A 26658-nucleotide genomic window follows, 5' to 3' on the forward strand; every position below is an offset into this window, starting at 1 on the left:
TGTGAGATGTATCAACTGAACAGAAGTATCAGAGGTGGCAGCCTACATAGACGGTATATGATGTGAACATCCTGTCTGCAGTATAAGTCAGGACAAGACGAAATAAACCCTGGAGATCTATCCTCAGACAAATCCACTGTACAGTGTAGGCTTCCCTCCCTGGCAGACGTCGCTGGAGCTAATCTCTGGTGCTGTGCGGACATCAGAGGCTGTCGATTTGATGAACATTTAATGCTCCTTTATCCACTCTGCTGATTTCCTGATCCCTTCCAGTCCTGCTTTTTTTTTTTTTAAATATAAATTGCAATACGGAGATGCTCATGTAGAGACCACGGAATGGACAGTGTTACCGCCACAATATGTTCCATTCTGGTTATGTGGGTTCAAAACAAAATTGTTTTAATGAGGGCCTGACAGGTTCCTTATGCGGCCTGAGTGCAGAAAGGGACAGGAAGTAGCTAATTTATTTGATAGTTTTGGCTGTTTTATTGAATTCAAGAAACCCTAAAAATGGTGTATGGACTTATTTAAAAGTCAATAAGCTTTTCCATAGTGTTGTCCTATCTATATACATAATTGTCTAAGGGATACTTCCGTCTGTCTGTCTGTCCTTCTGTCACGGATATTCATTGTTCGTGGCCTCTGTCTATCATGGAAATCCAAGTCGCTGATTGGTCGCCGCAAAACAGCCACGACCAATCAGCGACGGGCACAGTCCGGAAGAAAATGGCCGCTCCGCACCCCGCAGTCAGTGTCCCCGGCGCTCCTCTCCCCGCAGTCAGTGTCCCCGGAGCTCCGCTCCCCGCATTCAGTGTCCCCGGCGCTCCGCTCCCCGCAGTCAGTGTCCCCGGCGCTCCGCTCCCCGCAGTCAGTGTCCCCGGCGCTCCGCTCCCCGCAGTCAGTGTCCCCGGCGCTCCGCACCCTGCAGTCAGTGTCCCCGGCGCTCCGCTCCATACTCCACTCCGGTCACCGCTAACACAGGGTTAATGTCGGCGGTAACAGACTGTGGCATGGGTAACGCACTCCGTTACCGCCGCTAATAACCCTGTGTGTCCCCAACCTTTTACTATTGATGCTGCCTATGCGGCATCAATAGTAAAAGAAAGTAATGTTAAAAATAGTAAAAAAACAAAAAACCTGCTATACTCACCATCCGTTGTCCGCTGAGCCGCTCGCGCCTGCCGCCATCTTCCTTTCCCAGCGATGCTTTGCGAAATTACCCAGAAGACCTAGCGGTCTCGCAAGACCGCTAAGTCATATCAGTAATTTCGCAAAGCATCCGGGGAACGCAAGATGGCGGCAGCCGCGCGCCCATCTGCACAGCGCCGTTGGATCCCAGGAGGCGGAGACGGGACGCTGAGGAGCAGCGACCAGAATGGTGAGTATGTTCAACTACAAGGGGCTCTCGGATCGTTAGGTGAGTATGTTTATTTTTTATTTTTTTAATCTGTGACATACTTGGCTCAGTAATGTACTACGTCACTGGGCAATATCCTACGTGGCTCTGTGCTGTATACTACAAGGCTGGGCAATATACTACTTAGCTGTGCAATATACTTCGTGGCTGGACAATATACTTCTTCGCTCTGCAATATACTATGTGGCTCTGTGCTGTATACTACGTGGCTGGACAATATACTACGTAAATGGCCAATATACTACGTAACTGGGCAATATACTATGCGGCTGGGCAATATACTACATCGCTGGGCAATATACTACATCGCTGGGCAATATACTACGTGGCTGCACAATATACTACGTGGACATGCATATTCTAGAATACCCGATGCGTTAGAATCGGGCCACCATCTAGTCTACTATATAATTGTCTAAGGGTCACTTCCGTCTGTCTGTCCTTCTGTTACGGTTATTCGTTCGCTGATTGGTCTCGGCAGCTGCCTGTCATGGCTGCCACGACCAATCAGCGACGGGCACAGTCCGATTAGTCCCTCCCCTACTCCCCTGCAATCACTGCCCAGCGCCCGCTCCGTAATCCCCTCCACTCACCGCTCACACAGGGTTAATGGCAGCGGTAACGGACCGCGGTGTAACCCACTCCGTTACCGCTGCTATTAACCCTGTGTGTCCCCACCTATTTACTATTGATGCTGCCTATGCAGCATCAATAGTAAAAATAGGTCATGTTAAAAATAATAATAAAAAAAAAAACCTGCTATACTCACCCTCCGCTGCCTTTCCCGCTCATTGCCACGCTCCCGGGACTGCTCCATTGCAAGCGGCAGCTTCCGGTCCCGTCCCAGGGCTGGTGTGCGGCAAGGACCTGCCGTGACGTCATGGTCATGTGACCGCGACGTCATCATAGGTCCTGCTCACACCAGACCTGGGACCGGAAGCTGCCGCTTGCAATGGAGCAGTCCTGAGAGCGTGGCGATGAGCGGGAAAGGCGGCGGAGGGTGAGTATAGCAGGACTTCCAAAGGGCCTTCGGAAGATGAGTATATGGTTGGTTTTTTTTTAAGTCTCTATACTACTTGGCTCTGTGCTGGGCAATATACTACGTGGCTGTGCTATATACTATGTGGCTGGGCAATATACTCTGTGACTGGGCAATATACTACGTGGATGGGCAATATACTACGTGGCTGGGTAATATACTATATGGCTGGGCAATATACTAAGTTACTGGGCAATATACCGTACTACATGGCTCTGCTATATACTACGTGACTGGGCAATATACTATGTGACTGGGCAATATACTACGTGACTGGGCAATATGCTACGTGACTGGGCAATATACTACGTGGGCTGGGCAATATACTACGTGGGCTTGGCAATATACTACGTGACTGGGCAATATACTACGTGGCTGGGCAATATACTACGTCGCTGGGCAATATACTACGTCGCTGGGCAATATACTACGTAGCTGGGCAATATACTACGTAGCTGGCCAATATACTACGTGACTGGGCAATATGCTACGTGGCTGGGCAATATACTACGTCGCTGGGCAATATACTACGTGGCTGGGCCATATACTACGTCGCTGGGCAATATACTACGTGAACATGCATATTCTAGAATACCCGAGGCGTTAGAATCGGGCCACCATCTAGTCAAATGATAAATGTGTAGCAATTACTGCTGAGTACTGCACATCAGCTTCTATCCAATGTGTAGTGACCACTACCGAGTACCGCACATCAGCTTCTATCCAATGAGTAGTGGCCACCACCGAGTACTGCACATCAGCTTCTATACACAATGTAGTGACCACCACCGAGTACCGCACATCAGCTTCTATCCAATGTGTAGTGGCCACCACCGAGTACTGCACATCAGCTTCTATACACAGTGTAGTGACCACCACCTAGTACCGCATATCAGCTTCTATCCAATGTGTAGTGGCCACCACCAAGTACTGCACATCAGCTTCTATACACAGTGTAGTGACCACCACCGAGTACTGCAGATCAGCTTCTATACACAGTGTAGTGGCCACCACCGAGTACTGCAGATCAGTTTCTATACACAGTGTAGTGACCACCACCGAGTACTGCACATCAGCTTCTATACACAGTGTAGTGACCACCACCGAGTACTGCACATCAGCTTCTATACACAGTGTAGTGACCACCACCGAGTACTGCACATCAGCTTCTATACACAGTGTAGTGACCACCACCGAGTACTGCAGATCAGCTTCTATACACAGTGTAGTGGCCACCACCGAGTACTGCACATCAGCTTCTATACACAGTGTAGTGACCACCACCGAGTACTGCACATCAGCTTCTATCCAATGTGTAGTGACCACCACTGAGTACTGCACATCAGCTTCTATACACAGTGTAGTGACCACCACCGAGTACTGCACATCAGCTTCTATCCAATGTGTAGTGACCACCACTGAGTACTGCAGATCAGATTCTATACACAGTGTAGTGACCACGCCCGAGTACAGCAGATCAGCTTCTATAAATAGTGTAGAGGCCACCACCGAGTACTGCAGATCAGCCTCTATACACAGTGTAGTGACCACCACCGAATACTGCACATCAGCTTCTATCCAATATGTAGTGACCACCACCGAGTACTGCAAATCAGCTTCTATACACAGTGTAGTGACCACCACCGAGTACTGCAGATCAGCTTCTATACACAGTGTAATGGCCACCACCGAGTACTGCACATCAGCTTCTATACACAGTGTAATGGCCACCACCGAGTACTGCAAATCAGCTTCTATACACACTGTAATGGCCACCACCGAGTACTGCACATCAGCTTCTATACACAGTGCAGAGGCCAACACCGAGTACTGCAGATCAGCTTCTATACACAGTGTAGTGGCCACCACCGAGTACTGCACATCAGCTTCTATACACAGTGTAGAGGCCACCACCGAGTACTGCAGATCAGCTTCTATACACAGTGTAGTGGCCACCACCGAGTACTGCACATCAGCTTCTATACACAGTGTAGAGGCCACCACCGAGTACTGCAGATCAGCTTCTATACACAGTGTAGTGGCCACCACCGAGTACTGCACATCAGCTTCTATACACAGTGTAATGGCCACCACCGAGTACTGCACATCAGCTTCTTTACACAGTGTAGAGGCCACCACCGAGTACTGCAGATCAGCTTCTATACACAGTGTAGTGGCCAACACCGAGTACTGCACATCAGCTTCTATACACAGTGTAATGGCCACCACCGAGTACTACACATCAGCTTCTATACACAGTGTAGTGACCACCGCCGAGTACTGCACATCAGCTTCTATACACAGTGTAATGGCCACCACCGAGTACTGCAGATCAGCTTCTATACACAGTGTAGTGGCCACCACCGAGTACTGCACATCAGCTTCTATACACAGTGTAGAGGCCACCACCGAGTACTGCAGATCAGCTTCTATACACAGTGTAGTGGCCACCACTGAGTACTGCACATCAGCTTCTGTACACAGTTGTAGTGGCCACCACCGAATACTGCACATCAGCTTCTATCCAATATGTAGCGACCACCACCGAGTACTGCACATCAGCATCTATACACAGTGTAATGGCCACCACCGAGTACTGCACATCAGCTTCTATACACAGTGTAATGGCCACCACCCAGTACTGCAGATCAGCTTCTATACACAGTGTAATAGCCACCACCGAGTACTGCAGATCAGCTTCTATACACAGTGTAGTGGCCACCACCGAGTACTGCACATCAGCTTCTATACACAGTGTAGAGGCCACCACCGAGTACTGCAGATCAGCTTCTATACACAGTGTAGTGGCCACCACCGAGTACTGCACATCAGCTTCTATACACAGTGTAGAGGCCACCACCGAGTACTGCAGATCAGCTTCTATACACAGTGTAGTGGCCACCACCGAGTACTGCACATCAGCTTCTATACACAGTGTAATGGCCACCACCGAGTACTGCACATCAGCTTCTTTACACAGTGTAGAGGCCACCACCGAGTACTGCAGATCAGCTTCTATACACAGTGTAGTGGCCACCACCGAGTACTGCACATCAGCTTCTATACACAGTGTAATGGCCACCACCGAGTACTACACATCAGCTTCTATACACAGTGTAGTGACCACCGCCGAGTACTGCACATCAGCTTCTATACACAGTGTAATGGCCACCACCGAGTACTGCACATCAGCTTCTATACACAGTGTAGTGACCACCACCGAGTACTGCACATCAGCTTCTATCCAATGTGTAGTGACCACCACTGAGTACTGCACATCAGCTTCTATACATAGTGTAGAGGCCACCACCGAGTACTACAGATCAGCTTCTATACACAGTGTAGTGACCACCACCGAGTACTGCACATCAGCTTCTATCCAATGTGTAGTGACCACCACTAAGTACTGCAGATCAGATTGTATACACAGTGTAGTGACCACGCCCGAGTACTGCAGATCAGCTTCTATAAATAGTGTAGAGGCCACCACCGAGTACTGCAGATCAGCCTCTATACACAGTGTAGTGGCCACCACCGAGTACTGCACATCAGCTTCTATACACAGTGTAGAGGTCACCACCGAGTACTGCACATCAGCTTCTATACACAGTGTAGTGGCCACCACCGAGTACTGCACATCAGCTTCTATACACAGTGTAGAGGCCACCACCGAGTACTGCAGATCAGCTTCTATACACAGTGTAGTGGCCACCACCGAGTACTGCACATCAGCTTCTATACACAGTGTAATGGCCACCACCGAGTACTGCACATCAGCTTCTATACACAGTGTAGTGACCACCGCCGAGTACTGCACATCAGCTTCTATACACAGTGTAGTGATCACCACCGAGTACTGCACATCAGCTTCTATCCAATGTGTAGTGACCACCACTGAGTACTGTACATCAGCTTCTATACACAGTGTAGTGACCACCACCGAGTACTACAGATCAGCTTCTATACACAGTGTAGTGACCACCACCGAGTACTGCACATCAGCTTCTATCCAATGTGTAGTGACCACCACTGAGTACTGCAGATCAGATTCTATACACAGTGTAGTGACCACGCCCGAGTACTGCAGATCAGCTTCTATACACAGTGTAGTGGCCACCACCGAATACTGCACATCAGCTTCTATCCAATATGTAGTGACCACCACCGAGTACTGCAAATCAGCTTCTATACACAGTGTAATGGCCACCACCGAGTACTGCAGATCAGCTTCTATACACAGTGTAGTGGCCACCACCGAGTACTGCACATCAGCTTCTATACACAGTGTAGAGGTCACCACCGAGTACTGCACATCAGCTTCTATACACAGTGTAGTGGCCACCACCGAGTACTGCACATCAGCTTCTATACACAGTGTAGAGGCCACCACCGAGTACTGCAGATCAGCTTCTATACACAGTGTAGTGGCCACCACCGAGTACTGCACATCAGCTTCTATACACAGTGTAATGGCCACCACCGAGTACTGCACATCAGCTTCTATACACAGTGTAGTGACCACCGCCGAGTACTGCACATCAGCTTCTATACACAGTGTAATGGCCACCACCGAGTACTGCACATCAGCTTCTATACACAGTGTAGTGACCACCACCGAGTACTGCACATCAGCTTCTATCCAATGTGTAGTGACCACCACTGAGTACTGTACATCAGCTTCTATACACAGTGTAGTGACCACCACCGAGTACTACAGATCAGCTTCTATACACAGTGTAGTGACCACCACCGAGTACTGCACATCAGCTTCTATCCAATGTGTAGTGACCACCACTGAGTACTGCAGATCAGATTCTATACACAGTGTAGTGACCACGCCCGAGTACTGCAGATCAGCTTCTATACACAGTGTAGTGACCACCACCGAGTACTGCACATCAGCTTCTATCCAATGTGTAGTGACCACCACTGAGTACTGCAGATCAGATTCTATACACAGTGTAGTGACCACGCCCGAGTACTGCAGATCAGCTTCTATACACAGTGTAGTGGCCACCACCGAATACTGCACATCAGCTTCTATCCAATATGTAGTGACCACCACCGAGTACTGCAAATCAGCTTCTATACACAGTGTAATGGCCACCACCGAGTACTGCAGATCAGCTTCTATACACAGTGTAGTGGCCACCACCGAGTACTGCACATGAGGTTCTATACACAGTGTAGAGGTCACCACCGAGTACTGCACATCAGCTTCTATACACAGTGTAGTGGCCACCACCGAGTACTGCACATCAGCTTCTATACACAGTGTAGAGGCCACCACCGAGTACTGCAGATCAGCTTCTATACACAGTGTAGTGGCCACCACCGAGTACTGCACATCAGCTTCTATACACAGTGTAATGGCCACCACCGAGTACTGCACATCAGCTTCTATACACAGTGTAGTGACCACCGCCGAGTACTGCACATCAGCTTCTATACACAGTGTAATGGCCACCACCGAGTACTGCACATCAGCTTCTATACACAGTGTAGTGACCACCACCGAGTACTGCAGATCAGCTTCTATACACAGTGTAATGGCCACCACCGAGTACTGCACATCAGCTTCTATACACAGTGTAGTGGCCACCACCGAGTACTGCAGATCAGCTTCTATACACAGTGTAGTGGCCACCACCGAGTACTGCAGATCAGCTTCTATACACAGTGTAATGGCCACCACCGAGTACTGCAGATCAGCTTCTATACACAGTGTAGTAGCCACCACTGAGTACTGCAGATCAGCTTCTATACACAGTGTAGTGGCCACCACCGAGTACTGCAGATCAGCTTCTATACACAGTGTAATGGCCACCACCGAGTACTGCAGATCAGCTTCTATACACAGTGTAGTGACCACCACCGAGTACTGCAGATCAGCTTCTATACACAGTGTAATGGCCACCACCGAGTACTGCACATCAGCTTCTATACACAGTGTAGTGGCCACCACCGAGTACTGCAGATCAGCTTCTATACACAGTGTAGTGGCCACCACCGAGTACTGCAGATCAGCTTCTATACACAGTGTAATGGCCACCACCGAGTACTGCAGATCAGCTTCTATACACAGTGTAGTAGCCACCACTGAGTACTGCACATCAGCTTGTATCCAATGTGTAGTGACCACCACTGAGTACTGCAGATCAGATTCTATACACAGTGTAGTGACCACGCCCGAGTACTGCAGATCAGCTTCTATACACAGTGTAATGGCCACCACCGAGTACTGCACATCAGCTTCTATAAACAGTGTTGTGGCCACCACCGAGTACTGCAGATCAGCTTCTATACACAGTGTAGTGGCCACCACCGAGTACTGCAGATCAGCTTCTATACACAGTGTAGTAGCCACCACCGAGTACTGCACATCAGCTTCTATACATAGTGTAATGGCCACCACCGAGTACTGCACATCAGCTTCTATACACAGTGTAATGGCCACCACCGAGTACTCCCCATCAGCTTCTATACACAGTGTAATGGCCACCACCGAGTACTGCAGATCAGCTTCTATACACAGTGTAATGGCCACCACCGAGTACTGCACATCAGCTTCTATACACAGTGTAGTGGCCACCACCGAGTACTGCAGATCAGCTTCTATACACCGTGTAGTGGCCACCACCGAGTACTGCAGATCAGCTTCTATACACAGTGTAGTGGCCACCACCGAGTACTGCAGATCAGCTTCTATACACAGTGTAGTAGCCACCACCGAGTACTGCAGATCAGCTTCTATACACAGTGTAGTGGCCACCACCGAGTACTGCAGATCAGCTTCTATACACAGTGCAGTGGCCACCACCGAGTACTGCACATCAGCTTCTATACACAGTGTAGTGACCACCACCGAGTACTGCACATCAGCTTCTATACACAGTGTAATGGCCACCACCGAGTACTGCACATCAGCTTCTATCCAATGTGTAGTGACCACCACTGAGTACTGCAGATCAGATTCTATACACAGTGTAGTGACCACGCCCGAGTACAGCAGATCAGCTTCTATAAATAGTGTAGAGGCCACCACCGAGTACTGCAGATCAGCCTCTATACACAGTGTAGTGACCACCACCGAATACTGCACATCAGCTTCTATCCAATATGTAGTGACCACCACCGAGTACTGCAAATCAGCTTCTATACACAGTGTAGTGACCACCACCGAGTACTGCAGATCAGCTTCTATACACAGTGTAATGGCCACCACCGAGTACTGCACATCAGCTTCTATACACAGTGTAATGGCCACCACCGAGTACTGCAAATCAGCTTCTATACACACTGTAATGGCCACCACCGAGTACTGCACATCAGCTTCTATACACAGTGCAGAGGCCAACACCGAGTACTGCAGATCAGCTTCTATACACAGTGTAGTGGCCACCACCGAGTACTGCACATCAGCTTCTATACACAGTGTAGAGGCCACCACCGAGTACTGCAGATCAGCTTCTATACACAGTGTAGTGGCCACCACCGAGTACTGCACATCAGCTTCTATACACAGTGTAGAGGCCACCACCGAGTACTGCAGATCAGCTTCTATACACAGTGTAGTGGCCACCACCGAGTACTGCACATCAGCTTCTATACACAGTGTAATGGCCACCACCGAGTACTGCACATCAGCTTCTTTACACAGTGTAGAGGCCACCACCGAGTACTGCAGATCAGCTTCTATACACAGTGTAGTGGCCAACACCGAGTACTGCACATCAGCTTCTATACACAGTGTAATGGCCACCACCGAGTACTACACATCAGCTTCTATACACAGTGTAGTGACCACCGCCGAGTACTGCACATCAGCTTCTATACACAGTGTAATGGCCACCACCGAGTACTGCAGATCAGCTTCTATACACAGTGTAGTGGCCACCACCGAGTACTGCACATCAGCTTCTATACACAGTGTAGAGGCCACCACCGAGTACTGCAGATCAGCTTCTATACACAGTGTAGTGGCCACCACTGAGTACTGCACATCAGCTTCTGTACACAGTTGTAGTGGCCACCACCGAATACTGCACATCAGCTTCTATCCAATATGTAGCGACCACCACCGAGTACTGCACATCAGCATCTATACACAGTGTAATGGCCACCACCGAGTACTGCACATCAGCTTCTATACACAGTGTAATGGCCACCACCCAGTACTGCAGATCAGCTTCTATACACAGTGTAATAGCCACCACCGAGTACTGCAGATCAGCTTCTATACACAGTGTAGTGGCCACCACCGAGTACTGCACATCAGCTTCTATACACAGTGTAGAGGCCACCACCGAGTACTGCAGATCAGCTTCTATACACAGTGTAGTGGCCACCACCGAGTACTGCACATCAGCTTCTATACACAGTGTAGAGGCCACCACCGAGTACTGCAGATCAGCTTCTATACACAGTGTAGTGGCCACCACCGAGTACTGCACATCAGCTTCTATACACAGTGTAATGGCCACCACCGAGTACTGCACATCAGCTTCTTTACACAGTGTAGAGGCCACCACCGAGTACTGCAGATCAGCTTCTATACACAGTGTAGTGGCCACCACCGAGTACTGCACATCAGCTTCTATACACAGTGTAATGGCCACCACCGAGTACTACACATCAGCTTCTATACACAGTGTAGTGACCACCGCCGAGTACTGCACATCAGCTTCTATACACAGTGTAATGGCCACCACCGAGTACTGCACATCAGCTTCTATACACAGTGTAGTGACCACCACCGAGTACTGCACATCAGCTTCTATCCAATGTGTAGTGACCACCACTGAGTACTGCACATCAGCTTCTATACATAGTGTAGAGGCCACCACCGAGTACTACAGATCAGCTTCTATACACAGTGTAGTGACCACCACCGAGTACTGCACATCAGCTTCTATCCAATGTGTAGTGACCACCACTAAGTACTGCAGATCAGATTGTATACACAGTGTAGTGACCACGCCCGAGTACTGCAGATCAGCTTCTATAAATAGTGTAGAGGCCACCACCGAGTACTGCAGATCAGCCTCTATACACAGTGTAGTGGCCACCACCGAGTACTGCACATCAGCTTCTATACACAGTGTAGAGGTCACCACCGAGTACTGCACATCAGCTTCTATACACAGTGTAGTGGCCACCACCGAGTACTGCACATCAGCTTCTATACACAGTGTAGAGGCCACCACCGAGTACTGCAGATCAGCTTCTATACACAGTGTAGTGGCCACCACCGAGTACTGCACATCAGCTTCTATACACAGTGTAATGGCCACCACCGAGTACTGCACATCAGCTTCTATACACAGTGTAGTGACCACCGCCGAGTACTGCACATCAGCTTCTATACACAGTGTAGTGATCACCACCGAGTACTGCACATCAGCTTCTATCCAATGTGTAGTGACCACCACTGAGTACTGTACATCAGCTTCTATACACAGTGTAGTGACCACCACCGAGTACTACAGATCAGCTTCTATACACAGTGTAGTGACCACCACCGAGTACTGCACATCAGCTTCTATCCAATGTGTAGTGACCACCACTGAGTACTGCAGATCAGATTCTATACACAGTGTAGTGACCACGCCCGAGTACTGCAGATCAGCTTCTATACACAGTGTAGTGGCCACCACCGAATACTGCACATCAGCTTCTATCCAATATGTAGTGACCACCACCGAGTACTGCAAATCAGCTTCTATACACAGTGTAATGGCCACCACCGAGTACTGCAGATCAGCTTCTATACACAGTGTAGTGGCCACCACCGAGTACTGCACATCAGCTTCTATACACAGTGTAGAGGTCACCACCGAGTACTGCACATCAGCTTCTATACACAGTGTAGTGGCCACCACCGAGTACTGCACATCAGCTTCTATACACAGTGTAGAGGCCACCACCGAGTACTGCAGATCAGCTTCTATACACAGTGTAGTGGCCACCACCGAGTACTGCACATCAGCTTCTATACACAGTGTAATGGCCACCACCGAGTACTGCACATCAGCTTCTATACACAGTGTAGTGACCACCGCCGAGTACTGCACATCAGCTTCTATACACAGTGTAATGGCCACCACCGAGTACTGCACATCAGCTTCTATACACAGTGTAGTGACCACCACCGAGTACTGCACATCAGCTTCTATCCAATGTGTAGTGACCACCACTGAGTACTGTACATCAGCTTCTATACACAGTGTAGTGACCACCACCGAGTACTACAGATCAGCTTCTATACACAGTGTAGTGACCACCACCGAGTACTGCACATCAGCTTCTATCCAATGTGTAGTGACCACCACTGAGTACTGCAGATCAGATTCTATACACAGTGTAGTGACCACGCCCGAGTACTGCAGATCAGCTTCTATACACAGTGTAGTGACCACCACCGAGTACTGCACATCAGCTTCTATCCAATGTGTAGTGACCACCACTGAGTACTGCAGATCAGATTCTATACACAGTGTAGTGACCACGCCCGAGTACTGCAGATCAGCTTCTATACACAGTGTAGTGGCCACCACCGAATACTGCACATCAGCTTCTATCCAATATGTAGTGACCACCACCGAGTACTGCAAATCAGCTTCTATACACAGTGTAATGGCCACCACCGAGTACTGCAGATCAGCTTCTATACACAGTGTAGTGGCCACCACCGAGTACTGCACATGAGGTTCTATACACAGTGTAGAGGTCACCACCGAGTACTGCACATCAGCTTCTATACACAGTGTAGTGGCCACCACCGAGTACTGCACATCAGCTTCTATACACAGTGTAGAGGCCACCACCGAGTACTGCAGATCAGCTTCTATACACAGTGTAGTGGCCACCACCGAGTACTGCACATCAGCTTCTATACACAGTGTAATGGCCACCACCGAGTACTGCACATCAGCTTCTATACACAGTGTAGTGACCACCGCCGAGTACTGCACATCAGCTTCTATACACAGTGTAATGGCCACCACCGAGTACTGCACATCAGCTTCTATACACAGTGTAGTGACCACCACCGAGTACTGCAGATCAGCTTCTATACACAGTGTAATGGCCACCACCGAGTACTGCACATCAGCTTCTATACACAGTGTAGTGGCCACCACCGAGTACTGCAGATCAGCTTCTATACACAGTGTAGTGGCCACCACCGAGTACTGCAGATCAGCTTCTATACACAGTGTAATGGCCACCACCGAGTACTGCAGATCAGCTTCTATACACAGTGTAGTAGCCACCACTGAGTACTGCAGATCAGCTTCTATACACAGTGTAGTGGCCACCACCGAGTACTGCAGATCAGCTTCTATACACAGTGTAATGGCCACCACCGAGTACTGCAGATCAGCTTCTATACACAGTGTAGTGACCACCACCGAGTACTGCAGATCAGCTTCTATACACAGTGTAATGGCCACCACCGAGTACTGCACATCAGCTTCTATACACAGTGTAGTGGCCACCACCGAGTACTGCAGATCAGCTTCTATACACAATGTAGTGGCCACCACCGAGTACTGCAGATCAGCTTCTATACACAGTGTAATGGCCACCACCGAGTACTGCAGATCAGCTTCTATACACAGTGTAGTAGCCACCACTGAGTACTGCACATCAGCTTGTATCCAATGTGTAGTGACCACCACTGAGTACTGCAGATCAGATTCTATACACAGTGTAGTGACCACGCCCGAGTACTGCAGATCAGCTTCTATACACAGTGTAATGGCCACCACCGAGTACTGCACATCAGCTTCTATAAACAGTGTTGTGGCCACCACCGAGTACTGCAGATCAGCTTCTATACACAGTGTAGTGGCCACCACCGAGTACTGCAGATCAGCTTCTATACACAGTGTAGTAGCCACCACCGAGTACTGCACATCAGCTTCTATACATAGTGTAATGGCCACCACCGAGTACTGCACATCAGCTTCTATACACAGTGTAATGGCCACCACCGAGTACTCCACATCAGCTTCTATACACAGTGTAATGGCCACCACCGAGTACTGCAGATCAGCTTCTATACACAGTGTAATGGCCACCACCGAGTACTGCACATCAGCTTCTATACACAGTGTAGTGGCCACCACCGAGTACTGCAGATCAGCTTCTATACACCGTGTAGTGGCCACCACCGAGTACTGCAGATCAGCTTCTATACACAGTGTAGTGGCCACCACCGAGTACTGCAGATCAGCTTCTATACACAGTGTAGTAGCCACCACCGAGTACTGCAGATCAGCTTCTATACACAGTGTAGTGGCCACCACCGAGTACTGCAGATCAGCTTCTATACACAGTGCAGTGGCCACCACCGAGTACTGCACATCAGCTTCTATACACAGTGTAGTGACCACCACCGAGTACTGCACATCAGCTTCTATACACAGTGTAATGGCCACCACCGAGTACTGCACATCAGCTTCTATCCAATATGTAGCGACCACCACCGATTACTGCACATCAGCATCTATACATAGTGTAATGGCCACCACCGAGTACTGCACATCAGCTTCTATACACAGTGTAATGGCCACCACCGAGTACTGCAGATCAGCTTCTATACACAGTGTAATGGCCACCACCGAGTACTGCACATCAGCTTCTATCCAATGTGTAGTGACCACCACTGAGTACTGCACATCAGCTTCTATACACAGTGTAGTGACCACCACCGAGTACTGCACATCAGCTTCTATACACAGTGTAGTGACCACCACCGAGTACTGCACATCAGCTTCTATACACAGTGTAGTGACCACCACCGAGTACTGCAGATCAGCTTCTATACACAGTGTAATGGCCACCACCGAGTACTGCACATCAGCTTCTATACACAGTGTAATGGCCACCACCGAGTACTGCAGATCAGCTTCTATACACAGTGTAATGGCCACCACCGAGTACTGCACATCAGCTTCTATACACAGTGTAGTGGCCACCACCGAGTACTGCAGATCAGCTTCTATACACAGTGTAGTGGCCACCACCGAGTACTGCAGATCAGCTTCTATACACAGTGTAGTGGCCACCACCGAGTACTGAAGATCAGCTTCTATACACAGTGTAGTAGCCACCACCGAGTACTGCACATCAGCTTCTATACACAGTGTAATGGCCACCACCGAGTACTGCACATCAGCTTCTATACACAGTGTAATGGCCACCACCGAGTACTGCACATCAGCTTCTATACACAGTGTAGTGGCCACCACCGAGTACTGCACATCAGCTTCTATACACAGTGTAGTGACCACCACCGAGTACTGCACATCAGCTTCTATACACAGTGTAGTGACCACCACCGAGTACTGCAGATCAGCTTCTATACACAGTGTAATGGCCACCACCGAGTACTGCACATCAGCTTCTATACACAGTGTAGTGGCCACCACCGAGTACTGCAGATCAGCTTCTATACACAGTGTAGTAGCCACCACCGAGTACTGCACATCAGCTTCTATACACAGTGTAGTGGCCACCACCGAGTACTGCAGATCAGCTTCTATACACAGTGTAGTAGCCACCACCGAGTACTGCACATCAGCTTCTATACACAGTGTAATGGCCACCACCGAGTACTGCACATCAGCTTCTATACACAGTGTAATGGCCACCACCGAGTACTGCACATCAGCTTCTATACACAGTGTAATGGCCACCACCGAGTACTGCAGATCAGCTTCTATACACAGTGTAATGGCCACCACCGAGTACTGCACATCAGCTTCTATACACAGTGTAGTGGCCACCACCGAGTACTGCAGATCAGCTTCTATACACAGTGTAGTGGCCACCACCGAGTACTGCAGATCAGCTTCTATACACAGTGTAGTGGCCACCAACGAGTACTGCAGATCAGCTTCTATACACAGTGTAGTAGCCACCACCGAGTACTGCAGATCAGCTTCTATACACAGTGTAGTGGCCACCACCGAGTACTGCAGATCAGCTTCTATACACAGTGCAGTGGCCACCACCGAGTACTGCACATCAGCTTCTATACACAGTGTAGTGACCACCACCGAGTACTGCACATCAGCTTCTATACACAGTGTAATGGCCACCACCGAGTACTGCACATCAGCATCTATACACAGTGTAGTGGCCACCACCGAGTACTGCACATCAGCTTCTATACACAGTGTAGTGACCACCACCGAGTACTGCACATCAGCTTCTATACACAGTGTAGTGACCACCACCGAGTACTGCAGATCAGCTTTTATACACAGTGTAATGGCCACCACCGAGTACTGCACATCAGCTTCTATACACAGTGTAATGGCCACCACCGAGTACTGCAGATCAGCTTGTATACACAGTGTAGTGACCACCACCGAGTACTGCACATCAGCTTCTATACACAGTGTAGTGACCACCACCGAGTACTGCAGATCAGCTTCTATACACAGTGTAATGGCCACCACCGAGTACTGCACATCAGCTTCTATACACAGTGTAGTGGCTACCACCGAGTACTGCAGATCAGCTTCTATACACAGTGTAGTGGCCACCACCGAGTACTGCAGATCAGCTTCTATACACAGTGTAGTAGCCACCACTGAGTACTGCACATCAGCTTCTATCCAATGTGTAGTGACCACCACTGAGTACTGCAGATCAGATTCTATACACAGTGTAGTGACCACGCCCGAGTACTGCAGATCAGCTTCTATACACAGTGTAATGGCCACCACCGAGTACTGCAGATCAGCTTCTATACACAGTGTAGTGGCCACCACCGAGTACTGCAGATCAGCTTCTATACACAGTGTAGTAGCCACCACTGAGTACTGCACATCAGCTTCTATCCAATGTGTAGTGACCACCACTGAGTACTGCAGATCAGATTCTATACACAGTGTAGTGACCACGCCCGAGTACTGCAGATCAGCTTCTATACACAGTGTAATGGCCACCACCGAGTACTGCACATCAGCTTCTATACACAGTGTAGTGGCCACCACCGAGTACTGCAGATCAGCTTCTATACACAGTGTAGTGGCCACCACCGAGTACTGCAGATCAGCTTCCATACACAGTGTAGTAGCCACCACCGAGTACTGCACATCAGCTTCTATACATAGTGTAATGGCCACCACCGAGTACTGCACATCAGCTTCTATACACAGTGTAATGGCCACCACCGAGTACTGCACATCAGCTTCTATACACAGTGTAATGGCCACCACCGAGTACTGCAGATCAGCTTCTATACACAGTGTAATGGCCACCACCGAGTACTGCACATCAGCTTTTATACACAGTGTAGTGGCCACCACCGAGTACTGCAGATCAGCTTCTATACACAGTGTAGTGGCCACCACCGAGTACTGCAGATCAGCTTCTATACACAGTGTAGTGGCCACCACCGAGTACTGCATTTCAGCTTCTATACACAGTGTAGTAGCCACCACCGAGTACTGCAGATCAGCTTCTATACACAGTGTAGTGGCCACCACCGAGTACTGCAGATCAGCTTCTATACACAGTGCAGTGGCCACCACCGAGTACTGCACATCAGCTTCTATACACAGTGTAGTGACCACCACCGAGTACTGCACATCAGCTTCTATACACAGTGTAATGGCCACCACCGAGTACTGCACATCAGCTTCTATACACAGTGTAGTGGCCACCACCGAGTACTGCACATCAGCTTCTATACACAGTGTAGTGACCACCACCGAGTACTGCACATCAGCTTCTATACACAGTGTAGTGACCACCACCGAGTACTGCAGATCAGCTTTTATACACAGTGTAATGGCCACCACCGAGTACTGCACATCAGCTTCTATACACAGTGTAATGGCCACCACCGAGTACTGCAGATCAGCTTCTATACACAGTGTAGTGACCACCACCGAGTACTGCACATCAGCTTCTATACACAGTGTAGTGACCACCACCGAGTACTGCAGATCAGCTTCTATACACAGTGTAATGGCCACCACCGAGTACTGCACATCAGCTTCTATACACAGTGTAGTGGCCACCACCGAGTACTGCAGATCAGCTTCTATACACAGTGTAGTAGCCACCACCGAGTACTGCAGATCAGCTTCTATACACAGTGTAATGGCCACCACCGAGTACTGCAGATCACCTTCTATACACAGTGTAGTGACCACCACCGAGTACTGCAGATCAGCTTCTATACACAGTGTAGTGACCACCACCGAGTACTGCAGATCAGCTTCTATACACAGTGTAATGGCCACCACCGAGTACTGCACATCAGCTTCTATACACACTGTAATGGCCACCACCGAGTACTGCACATCAGCTTCTATACACAGTGTAGTGACCACCACCGAGTACTGCAGATCAGCTTCTATACACAGTGTAGTGACCACCACCGAGTACTGCAGATCAGCTTCTATACACAGTGTAATGGCCACCACCGAGCACTGCAAATCAGCTTCTATACACAGTGTAGAGGCCACCACCGAGTACTGCATATCAGCTTCTATACACAGTGTAGTGACCACCACCGAGTACTGCACATCAGCTTCTATACACAGTGTAGTGACCACCACCGAGTACTGCACATCAGCTTCTATAAACAGTGTAGTGACCACCACCGAGTACTGCAGATCAGCTTCTATACACAGTGTAGTGACCACCACCGAGTACTGCAGATCAGCTTCTATACACAGTGTAGTGGCCACCACCGAGTACTGCAGATCAGCTTCTATACACAGTGTAGTGGCCACCACCGAGTACTGCAGATCAGCTTCTATACACAGTGTAGTAGCCACCACCGAGTACTGCACATCAGCTTCTATACATAGTGTAATGGCCACCACCGAGTACTGCACATCAGCTTCTATACACAGTGTAGTGACCACCACCGAGTACTGCACATCAGCTTCTATACACAGTGTAGTGACCACCACCGAGTACTGCAGATCAGCTTTTATACACAGTGTAATGGCCACCACCGAGTACTGCACATCAGCTTCTATACACAGTGTAATGGCCACCACCGAGTACTGCAGATCAGCTTGTATACACAGTGTAGTGACCACCACCGAGTACTGCACATCAGCTTCTATACACAGTGTAGTGACCACCACCGAGTACTGCACATCAGCTTCTATACACAGTGTAGTGGCCACCACCGAGTACTGCAGATCAGCTTCTATACACAGTGTAGTAGCCACCACCGAGTACTGCAGATCAGCTTCTATACACAGTGTAGTGGCCACCACCGAGTACTGCAGATCAGCTTCTATACACAGTGTAATGGCCACCACCGAGTACTGCAGATCAGCTTCTATACACAGTGTAGTAGCCACCACTGAGTACTGCACATCAGCTTCTATCCAATGTGTAGTGACCACCACTGAGTACTGCAGATCAGATTCTATACACAGTGTAGTGACCACGCCCGAGTACTGCAGATCAGCTTCTATACACAGTGTAATGGCCACCACCGAGTACTGCACATCAGCTTCTATACACAGTGTAGTGGCCACCACCGAGTACTGCAGATCAGCTTCTATACACAGTGTAGTAGCCACCACCGAGTACTGCAGATCAGCTTCTATACACAGTGTAGTGGCCACCACCGAGTACTGCAGATCAGCTTCTATACACAGTGTAATGGCCACCACCGAGTACTGCAGATCAGCTTCTATACACAGTGTAGTGACCACCACCGAGTACTGCAGATCAGCTTCTATACACAGTGTAGTGGCCACCACGGAGTACTGCACATCAGCTTCTATACACAGTGTAATGGCCACCACCGAGTACTGCACATCAGCTTCTATACACAGTGTAGTGGCCACCACCGAGTACTGCACATCACCTTCTATACACAGTGTAGTGACCACCACCGAGTACTGCACATCACCTTCTATACACAGTGTAGTGGCCACCACCGAGTACTGCACATCACCTTCTATACACAGTGTAGTGACCACCACCGAGTACTGCACATCAGCTTCTATACACACTGTAATGGCCACCACCGAGTACTGCACATCAGCTTGTATACACAGTGTAATGGCCACCACCGAGTACTGCAGATCAGCTTCTATACACAGTGTAATGGCCACCACCGAGTACTGCACATCAGCTTCTATACACACTGTAATGGCCACCACCGAGTACTGTACATCAGCTTCTATACACAGTGTAGTGACCACCACGGAGTACTGCAGATCAGCTTCTATACACAGTGTAATGGCCACCACCGAGTACTGCAGATCCCCTTCTATACACAGTGTAGTGACCACCACCGAGTACTGCAGATCAGCTTCTATACACAGTGTAATGGCCACCACCGAGTACTGCACATCAGCTTCTATACACACTGTAATGGCCACCACCGAGTACTGCACATCAGCTTCTATACACAGTGTAGTGACCACCACCGAGTACTGCAGATCAGCTTCTATACACAGTCTAGTGACCACCACCGAGTACTGCAGATCAGCTTCTATACACAGTGTAATGGCCACCACCGAGTACTGCAGATCAGCTTCTATACACAGTGTAGAGGCCACCACCGAGTACTGCATATCAGCTTCTATACACAGTGTAGTGACCACCACCGAGTACTGCACATCAGCTTCTATACACAGTGTAGTGACCACCACCAAGTACTGCACATCAGCTTCTATACACAGTGTAGTGACCACTACCGAGTACTGCAGATCAGCTTCTATACACAGTGTAGTGACCACCACCGAGTACTGCACATCACCTTCTATACACAGTGTAGTGGCCACCACCGAGTACTGCACATCACCTTCTATACACAGTGTAGTGACCACCACCGAGTACTGCACATCAGCTTCTATACACACTGTAATGGCCACCACCGAGTACTGCACATCAGCTTGTATAAACAGTGTAATGGCCACCACCGAGTACTGCAGATCAGCTTCTATACACAGTGTAATGGCCACCACCGAGTACTGCACATCAGCTTCTATACACACTGTAATGGCCACCACCGAGTACTGCACATCAGCTTCTATACACAGTGTAGTGACCACCACCGAGTACTGCAGATCAGCTTCTATACACAGTGTAATGGCCGCCACCGAGTACTGCAGATCACCTTCTATACACAGTGTAGTGACCACCACCGAGTACTGCAGATCAGCTTCTATACACAGTGTAGTGACCACCACCGAGTACTGCAGATCAGCTTCTATACACAGTGTAGTGACCACCACCGAGTACTGCAGATCAGCTTCTATACACAGTGTAATGGCCACCACCGAGTACTGCACATCAGCTTCTATACACACTGTAATGGCCACCACCGAGTACTGCACATCAGCTTCTATACACAGTGTAGTGACCACCACCGAGTACTGCAGATCAGCTTCTATACACAGTGTAGTGACCACCACCGAGTACTGCAGATCAGCTTCTATACACAGTGTAATGGCCACCACCGAGTACTGCAGATCAGCTTCTATACACAGTGTAGAGGTCACCACCGAGTACTGCATATCAGCTTCTATACACAGTGTAGTGACCACCACCGAGTACTGCACATCAGCTTCTATACACAGTGTAGTGACCACCACTGAGTACTGCACATCAGCTTCTATACACAGTGTAGTGACCACCACCGAGTACTGCAGATCAGCTTCTATACACAGTGTAGTGACCACCACCGAGTACTGCAGATCAGCTTCTATACACAGTGTAGTGACCACCACCGAGTACTGCAGATCAGCTTCTATACACAGTGTAATGGCCACCACCGAGTACTGCACATCAGCTTCTATACACAGTGTAGTGACCACCACCGAGTACTGCACATCAGCTTCTATACACAGTGTAATGGCCACCACCGAGTACTGCACATCAGCTTCTATACACAGTGTAGTGACCACCACCGAGTACTGCACATCAGCTTCTATACACAGTGTAGTGACCACCACCGAGTACTGCACATCAGCTTCTATACACACTGTAATGGCTACCACCGAGTACTGCAGATCAGCTTCTATACACAGTGTAGTGGCCACCACCGAGTACTGCAGATCAGCTTCTATACACAGTGTAGTGGCCACCACCGAGTACTGCACATCAGCTTCTATACACAGTGTAGTAGCAAACAATACATCCTCTCATAGCCACACATGAAGGTGGATAGTTGAGCTTTGCGCTAAATTATCAGACAGCCATGGAGAAGAAATATCTTTGTAAGGAATAGGGATTTTCCAGAAAGATAAGAGCCCCGTGTGCATGCCAAAATGACATTATATATAAAGCGATAAGCTCCTTATCTGCCTCCAATACTCCAGATGGTAAAGCCACATGAATGTGAGCAGAACACTACGAGTCTGTGCAGACGCATCCGCATGCAGAGGAGCGCACAGCGCACTGGATGCCGCACAGTTCGGTGCCACATTCGTCTTTTATCATTTAGATAATCCAATTTATGAACAACTCAAACTGATAGGACAAATGAAAATGATCTGCGAGAGAAAATCGGATGTGATCCCCATTAGAGGACTAGTGTCAAAGCTTTCAATTCAGCACTACGGAACATGCAGGCGCTATAATAGTGAGCCACAGTAATAAATACAGTCATTACATTACTGATATACAAACAGTTCTACCCAGTCTCCAGTCATCAAATTATCCAAAGAATCAGGTTTATCACTTCCCTGAGAAAAGTTATACAATTTTCATCAGTAGAGTCCAGCTGTAATTGTCTTTTATAATGCAATTACCTAACGTTTCTTTTCATGGTTAGTCCATAAAAGAAAGGAATGTTAAACAGCTTTAAAGGGGTTTATAGCCACTCACTTAAAGGGAAAGCTGCCAATCAGTGGTGGGGGCTGTCTTATACGGAGCTGTTTAATAGCAGCGAGTCGGCAAACTTAATGCTGCTCAATATTCAGTGATAAAAATTAATATAAAACAATAATAATAGGCGGAATCGGTTCATTCAGACTTTGACAACAATCACAGCATCTCATGTGGCCTCTTAAGAAAATTGTTTGCTAACTCCTGCTCTAGTGATAATCCCCTGCTGATAAAACAGTGATTTTATCAAGCCACAGCAAGCAGCCCAATAAGTGACACATCACTGGAATTACTGTCTCTTCCCCCTACATTATGCTGCTCTCAGATTAAGTGGCAAAGACCTGATGATCGAGACCTTTTAGTAAGTTGGTAAGCAGCACTGATGATGTCACATCTACACATACGTGTCTGTTATCATAGCCCCCATTCTAATCAATAGTTATGTATAAGGCTATGACAGCAGCACTGGTTGTGTGGGCAAAGTTCTCTACGTGCTGCTCCATTGCAGCATACTGCAGGGGAATGGGGTCCCACCCCTAATGTACTGCAGCCACATTAAGAGAGTCACCAAAAACCTGACTGTATCCAAGTTTTTAGGTTCTAGAGATGTGCACCTTTTATGTACTGCTCGATTTTATGGTCTCTACTCAGGGGGTGTTGCTCACAGTGCAGCCGACCAACACCGAAGGAAAGAATAGAGGCCATTACCACGGGTATGATGCCTCTTTCACCAAACACTAATTCTGCATTTTTATTATACAGATGCGCCCCTCTGCTTTTACGTTACTCATTCTCTACAGAATCCAAGCACTGATGCCCGGGGCTGTTACAGGTTGCTGCCATGTTGAAAGCCCCCTGTCACTGCCACCTGACGGTCTTGTCCTATATGGCAGAAGACTATGTAGTGGAGCTATATTAGAGAACTAGGACTCATTCATCTCCACATTATCTCTAATAAACCATCTTTTATTCTGTGCTTTTCTCAAGCTCTCCCTTTCTGGCAGGTGTTTCCCATTGATTTCCTAGGGCTGCATCTTTTTTGGGGGGATGGAGAGAAACCTCACTCAATGAAAGTGGTGATAAAGACTATTCTGTGTGTCAGTGTAAAAACACATTGTAAACTTCATGGTTAAACACTGTTACAAGCTGAATGGAGAAATGGACGACAAATAGTAAATATTTGATACAACCTGTGCTACAACAGAAAGAGTGAAAAAAGTATGTCACATAGGTTCGTAACCAAGTATCATAACAGTACCGGAAGCAAGTATCATAACAGTACCGGAAGCAAGTATCATAACAGTACCGGAAGCAAGTATCATAACAGTACCGGAAGCAAGTATCATAACAGTACCGGAAGCAAGTATCATAACAGTACCGGAAGCAAGTATCATAACAGTACTGGAAGCAAGTATCATAACAGTACTGGAAGCAAGTATCATAACAGTACTGGAAGCAAGTATCATAACAGTACCGGAAGCAAGTATCATAACAGTACCGGAAGCAAGTATCATAACAGTACCGGAAGCAAGTATCATAACAGTACTAGAAGCAAGTATCATAACAGTACCAGAAGCAAGTATCATAACAGTACAAGAAGCAAGTATCATAACAGTACCGGAAGCAAGTATCATAACAGTACTGGAAGCAAGTATCATAACAGTACTGGAAGCAAGTATCATAACAGTACTGGAAGCAAGTATCATAACAGTACTGGAAGCAAGTATCATAACAGTACTGGAAGCAAGTATCATAACAGTACTGGAAGCAAGTATCATAACAGTACTGGAAGCAAGTATCATAACAGTACTGGAAGCAAGTATCATAACAGTACCGGAAGCAAGTATCATAACAGTACCGGAAGCAAGTATCATAACAGTACCGGAAGCAAGTATCATAACAGTACCGGAAGCAAGTATCATAATAGCACTGGAAGCAAGTATCATAACAGTACCGGAAGCAAGTATCATAACAGTACCGGAAGCAAGTATCATAACAGTACTGGAAGCAAGTATCATAACAGTACTGGAAGCAAGTATCATAACAGTAGCGGAAGCAAGTATCATAACAGTAGCGGAAGCAAGTATCATAACAGTACCGGAAGCAAGTATCATAACAGTACCGGAAGCAAGTATCATAACAGTACTGGAAGCAAGTATCATAACAGTACTGGAAGCAAGTATCATAACAGTACCGGAAGCAAGTATCATAACAGTACCGGAAGCAAGTATCATAACAGTACCGGAAGCAAGTATCATAACAGTACTGGAAGCAAGTATCATAACAGTACTGGAAGCAAGTATCATAACAGTACCGGAAGCAAGTATCATAACAGTACCGGAAGCAAGTATCATAACAGTACCGGAAGCAAGTATCATAACAGTACCGGAAGCAAGTATCATAATAGCACTGGAAGCAAGTATCATAACAGTACCGGAAGCAAGTATCATAACAGTACCGGAAGCAAGTATCATAACAGTACTGGAAGCAAGTATCATAACAGTACTGGAAGCAAGTATCATAACAGTAGCGGAAGCAAGTATCATAACAGTAGCGGAAGCAAGTATCATAACAGTACCGGAAGCAAGTATCATAACAGTACCGGAAGCAAGTATCATAACAGTACTGGAAGCAAGTATCATAACAGTACTGGAAGCAAGTATCATAACAGTACCGGAAGCAAGTATCATAACAGTACCGGAAGCAAGTATCATAACAGTACCGGAAGCAAGTATCATAACAGTACTGGAAGCAAGTATTCTAACAGTATAGAACAATACGTCTACCATATAGCAAGTCCTGTGCATGTTGTATGGCCACACACAGCTTACCTGATGGTCTAGGAAGCCATCATGAAAGCCTGCATAGATACCGAAGCCTTGCCAGGCACTTAGCTCTTATGTGGGAATCCCAGCCCTAAAACATTACACGACTTACCGTCATAATTTACAATAATGATAGCGAGCATGTAATCCTTCCCCAACATCTTTCCCGATCCAAGGATTCGGACACAACGGGCTGAGGGCGTGTGACCTCCACAGTATCCCAATGATTGAGATGTTGATGATCAAGCCTGAAAGTGAGATGTCATGTGTGTGCGTGCTCCTTCCCAGATCAGCCAGCAAAGACAGGCGAAAAGTCAGCACCCATTTGTGTGTTTTAGTCCTGGGAGGAGAGGCTGGGAGGAGAGGCTGGGGGAGAGGCTGGGAGGAGAGGCAGGAGGCAGCTCTCAGTGGATGTTGCATTGGAGGTGGAGCTGTCCAGTGCTGATGAATGATGCTCCAGTGCTGGAGGACACAATGCTTCACAGTATGAGGCTGCGCTCTCTCCTGTACAGGGGAAATCATCAAATATTTACAGGCACCTC

General features: G+C 48.1%; 1 protein-coding gene across 1 annotated transcript in view; it reads right to left on the reverse strand.

Annotated features, from left to right (window-relative positions):
• Nucleotides 1–26440, reverse strand: part of APBB3 (amyloid beta precursor protein binding family B member 3) — a 161911-nt gene extending 135471 nt beyond the window's left edge. Inside the window, exon 1 of the mRNA XM_069763769.1 lies at nt 26229–26440. Coding sequence (XP_069619870.1) covers nt 26229–26277 — 49 coding nt within the window. The 5' untranslated portion in view covers nt 26278–26440. The remainder of the gene's footprint in view (nt 1–26228) is intronic.
• Between the last annotated feature and the right edge of the window lie 218 nt (nt 26441–26658).

Source organism: Ranitomeya imitator, chromosome 4, assembly GCF_032444005.1.
Source record: "Ranitomeya imitator isolate aRanImi1 chromosome 4, aRanImi1.pri, whole genome shotgun sequence".
Classification (NCBI taxonomy): domain Eukaryota; kingdom Metazoa; phylum Chordata; class Amphibia; order Anura; family Dendrobatidae; genus Ranitomeya; species Ranitomeya imitator.